The sequence below is a fragment of the Coturnix japonica genome, unplaced genomic scaffold (genome assembly GCF_054131305.1).
Source record: "Coturnix japonica strain WE unplaced genomic scaffold, WE-NBRP24 Scf078, whole genome shotgun sequence".
In the NCBI taxonomy this organism is placed as follows: Eukaryota; Metazoa; Chordata; class Aves; order Galliformes; family Phasianidae; genus Coturnix; species Coturnix japonica.
The window spans coordinates 289,405-294,142 of record NW_028188981.1 but is presented as its reverse complement, the minus strand read 5'-3'; the positions used below and the strand labels follow the sequence as shown (position 1 = coordinate 294,142).

The following is a 4,738-nucleotide window of genomic DNA, read 5'->3' as shown; positions in this document are numbered from 1 at the left end:
ACACTGCATGGTACTACTGACACTGCGAGTGATCTGTAACAAACCAAAACATGACACAGAAATAGGGTGGGGAAGTTTATTAAGGGATATAATAAATAAATATATAAACATAAGATATAACTAAATAATATTATAAAATATTATAAAGTAAAATATATACATAAATAATATAATAATATATGGAAACAGCTGAAACATTGCTGTCTATCACAGAGTGCTTTTTGCCATGCGTTTTGCTTATCGCACTCGGTGTCACAGCTGTTGAGATGGTCAGAATCATGAAGGCTGGAAAAGGCCACTGAGGTGTCAGGTCCAATGGTCCACGCGGGCGCTGGCCTGTGAGAACTCTCAGTGAATGGTGCTGGACTCTGAGGATCGGTGCCAGCATATAGGTTGCACGCTGCTACTCCCGCGGCATCAGCAGGGCCGGCTGGTGATGTGCCGGGCCCGACGTGGTACCCGGGAGCGGCTCCGCCCCTGGGCTGGCCCTCGCCGCCTGGACCGGCTCGTGCGGCGTCTTGGGGGCCGGCTGTTGGTCTCGGCAGCCCGACGATGGAGAGGCGAGCGGCTTCGAGTCCGGGCCCGCCCTGGATGTATGGATGGGCTTCCGTCGGCTGTTGTGGAAGCCCTGGAGGACCCCGGTGCTGCCGGTGTGGTGTAGCTGCAGCTCTGAGCACCTGGGCTTGCTGTCTGCCTGCTCCCAAGGTGTCTCTGGGGCCGGCTCGGAAATTCTGGGGCCCGGCGCTGCAACGGAGAGCGGCTTCTTGTCCGGGCCCGCTGTCCCTGCCTGCACCTGAGGTTGTAGCCCAGTGCAGCATTGCGGTGGAATGGCCGGCAAGGTCTCCTCCGTTCTGGCCTGTTCTGGCTGGACAGGCCACTGCTCTCAGGCACGCTGGAACTGGGAGCTGGCTCCGATGGTGCCTGGCTGGTGGTGCCGGAGCTGCTGCTCTCAGGTGTCACATACGATAGAATCGGCTGCAGTCCCTGCTGGCTGGTGGTGCTGAAGCCAGCAAGACTGGAGCTGGTGCTGGAGGCTGTAAGGGGAGGCAGGAAGGTGAGCAGGATGGAATTCCAGCCATGGGGTGGAACTGGCTCCTGTTTGTCTCGGGCTGGAGGGACTGGAGCAGGGCTGCTCTGAACAGCCGCTGCCAGGCCTAGCCTGGCCCCAGCCCAGCAGCACGAGGCTGTTTGCCTCTTACCGGTGCCCTCTCCAGCACAGGCGTTGCACTCCCAGCTGGTTGTGCCGTTACTCAAGAAGGAACAACGCCGGTGCGTGCCTCGTGCAGCACAGGAGCTGCAGAGGAGCAGCTGCCATGGCCTGTGGAAAGCAATGGGTTGTGGCCATGAGAACAGAGCACCTGAGCCAGGGAGTGCCCGGCACAGCTCTGGTGCTCACTCTGTGCTCCCCCAGCCCGTGGTGAGGCTGCGATGCCACGCAGAGCCCCAGAGGGCAGCTGAGGTCACTCACCCCTCTCCTGACTGTGCTCTGCCACGGGGATAAAGGCAGTTGCTGGCATGGCAGCGTCGGTGCCAAACTGCCAGTCCTTCATAGGCGTTGTTTTCCCACCATAATGAAGTGCTGCCAGAGAAGGGTGGGAATGTGATGAGCACTCACTGGCCCAGGACTAAAAGTAACCTGTGAAATCCATCCATCCCCATCCACTTTATCCCTGGTTCCAGATTCTCAGTGACACTGAGGCCCATGTGAATGGCTGCCAAGGGCCAGGCCTGCCGGGGCAGTCCTTGGGCAGGCACAGCTCTTGTTCCCTCACACCTCAGGAGCTGGCTGAAAGACACCAACCTGTTTGAGATTCGGATCCCCACAGTCAGCATCTCTTGTAGAAATGTCTGTTGGTCTCTACATTGGGGGCACTGGAAGTTGTGAAGCCCAGAGCACAGGGCCATTCTCTGCAGCAGAAACACAAGCAGTGTGGGTGTGAGCCGTGCCTGGTGCTGCTGAGCGCCTGCAGTGCCCGTGGGGCAAGGGGAGGGCTCCTACCTGGATGCAGGCCCGGTGGAACCAGGCGTGTTGGCAGGCTGGACATGACATGGTGGTATACGACCTGCTGTCATCCATGGGCTCCATGCAAATGATGCAGGTCGTGTCCTGCGCTGATGCTGGCTCCAGTGCTTGATGTGGACGATGGACCCAGCAGTAGGACCTGGGGGAAGATGGAAGGGATGGTCCAGGTGAGAAGGGCTGTGAGGAGGGCAGAGGAACGGGAAGGAGCCCCAGGCCTTGGCTCTGGCTCTGTCAGGCTGCTGGGAGGTGTCACAGTGCATTCCTCACTGCTTTGGCTGGAGCTGACAGCAGGGTTGGAGGCCCACAGGACACACCTGGCAGCCCTTACCTGAACTCTCCGAAGTACTGGGTGATGCATTGGCCCTGATAAGCGCAGGGGAGATGGAAGCTCCGCTCACATCCCGGCTCTGCGCAGGTGATGCTGGCCCCCGAAATGCCACAGACGAAGCAGAGCTGAAAAAGCAGAGCAGCCCCATCAGCTGCAGGCTCAGGGCCTACGCAGCAGGCCCCGCACCTCTGGGCAGGGCACAGGATGCGGGCAGGGCTGGGTGGCACTCTGCAGAGCTGCCTGGTGAACAGGGCTGGTCTGCAAGAGCAGAGATTTCTCCTTGAGCTGGGAGGAAGGGCTGGGATTGCTTTCTTGGGGCCAGGCTCAGCTCTCCTGGCACCAAGCTCCCTGTTCCGGTCCAGTGCTCACCGTCTGCTCTGCCTCCCTCACTGTGCGTGTCAGGTCTTCAAAACCAAAACGTGCCTCGTTGGTACCTTGCACTTGTTCACAAAGACCACTGGCAAATCTCTGTACAGGAGGAAAGAGCACAGTCTAGTTAGGGCAGAAAGGAGGGAATCACTGATTGGAGGAAGGTGGCAGGAGACACGAGGGAACTCACCGCACAAAATTCATGGAAATACAATCCGTGAATGCTCTGTTTGTGCCCAAGGATGCCCGAGTCCTCATCCACTAGGCCACAGAGCACACATGCTGGAGAGGAGAGAGGAACAGCAGTGAGCACCTTGCGGGGCCAGGTGCCCCAGAAGCCATGGAGGGGAAGGGGCACTGTAGGCCCAGCAGTGCCAGCAGGCAGCCACAGCCCAACTGCAGCCCCCCTGGCCAAGGAATAGAGGGGCCCTGCATGGAGCAGATGTGAGCCTCTATGTTCCCCCAGCTCCCCTCTCCACCACAGGCAGAACCCCAGCACCTCTCCCAGTGTCGGGGAGCTGTGTGCAGGAATACTTTGCTCTCACCTGGCTCTCTCGAGCCGGTGGCCTCCTGTGTCCCCTCGGACATCATGTGCTTCACGGTGAGCTCTCGCAGAGTGTCTATCCCAGCAATACCAGGCTTCGTCCTCTGCGTGCCAACCTATGGGAGAAGCAGAACGAGGCTGAGTTGGCAGCTCAGGCCCCCAAGTGTTGGGGAACCCTCCTCCCTCAGTAGCCTCAGGCAGCCCCTTCCTCCCTGCTCACCTCACAAGTGCCCTGTGAGGTGTGATGGTGTCACAGAGGGTGTCACGGAACGCCCATTGTGATGCGCAGGCTGTGGAGCAGAGCTGAGGCTGCGGGGCTCAGGCCCAGCTCAGTGCGACTTGTGAGGTGAGCAGGGAGGAAGGGAGGGAGGGATGGAGGAGGGTTCCCCAGTTCTCGCTCGGGGGCCTGAGCGGCCAACTCAGCCTGGTCCCGTTTCTCACATAGGTTGGCACGCAGAGGACAAAGCCCAGCAGTGATGGGACAGACACTCTGCACTTGGTTGCGGTCGATGCGCACGGCGTGTGCAGAGACACAGGAGGCTGCCAGCTCGGGAGAGCTGCCAGGTGAGAGCCAAGTATCCCTCCATCCACGGCCTGTGGCCCTGCCCCCCAGCTGGCACAAACGGCACATAGCAGCCCCAGGGACACCCCCCGGGGGCACCTGGCCCCGCAAGGCGCTCACTGCTGTTCCTCTCTCCTCTCCAGCATGTGTGCTCTGTGGCCTAGTGGATGAGGACTCGGGCATCCTTGGGTGGAAACAGAGCATTCGCGGATTGAATTACCATGAATTTTGTGCGGTGAGTTCCCTTGTGTCTCCTGCCACCTTCCTCCAATCAGTGATTCCCTCCTTTCTGCCCTAACTAGACTGTGCTCTTTCCTCCTGTACAGAGATTTGCCAACGGTCTTTGTGAACACGTGCAAGACAACAACGAGGCACGTTTTGGTTTCAAAGACCTGACACGCACAGTGAGGGAGGCAGAGCAGACGGTGAGCACTGGACCGGAACAGGGAGCTTGGTGCCAGGAGAGCTGAGCCTGGCCCCAAGAAAGCAATCCCAGCCCTTCCTCCCAGCTCAAGGAAAAATCCCTGCTCTTGCAGACTAGCCCTGTTCACCAGGCAGCTCTGCAGAGTGCCACCCAGCCCAGCCCGCATCCTGTGCCCTGCGTAGCACCCGCTGCGTAGGCCCTGAGCCTGCAGCTGATGGGGGCTGTTCTGCTTTTTCAGCTCTGCTTCGTCTGTGGCATTTCGGGGGCCAGCATCACCTGTGCAGAGCCGGGATGTGAGCGGAGCTTCCATCTCCCCTGCGCTTATCAGGGCCAATGCGTCACCCAATATTTCAGAGAGTTCAGGTAAGGGCTGCCAGGTGTGTCCTGTGGGCCTCCAACCCTGCTGTCGGCTCCAGCCAAAGCAGTGAGGAACGCGCTGTTACACCTCCCTGCAGCCTGACAGAGCCAGAGCCAAGGCCTGGGGCTCC

At 59.4% G+C, this 4,738-nt stretch overlaps 1 protein-coding gene across 1 annotated transcript; it reads right to left on the bottom strand.

The window, feature by feature from the left end:
- Positions 1 to 391: 391 nt before the first annotated feature.
- LOC146751539 (uncharacterized) lies at positions 392 to 4,030 on the bottom strand. The gene is made up of 10 exons (XM_085534209.1): positions 3,536 to 4,030; positions 3,266 to 3,380; positions 2,911 to 3,149; positions 2,721 to 2,819; positions 2,352 to 2,476; positions 2,000 to 2,162; positions 1,637 to 1,908; positions 1,469 to 1,579; positions 1,200 to 1,318; positions 392 to 1,034 (listed from the first exon to the last, which is right to left on the bottom strand). Exons 1-10 carry the CDS (start codon positions 4,028 to 4,030, stop codon positions 418 to 420), a joined length of 2,355 nt encoding a protein of 784 aa, XP_085390335.1. The 3' UTR covers positions 392 to 417.
- Positions 4,031 to 4,738: the final 708 nt, after the last annotated feature.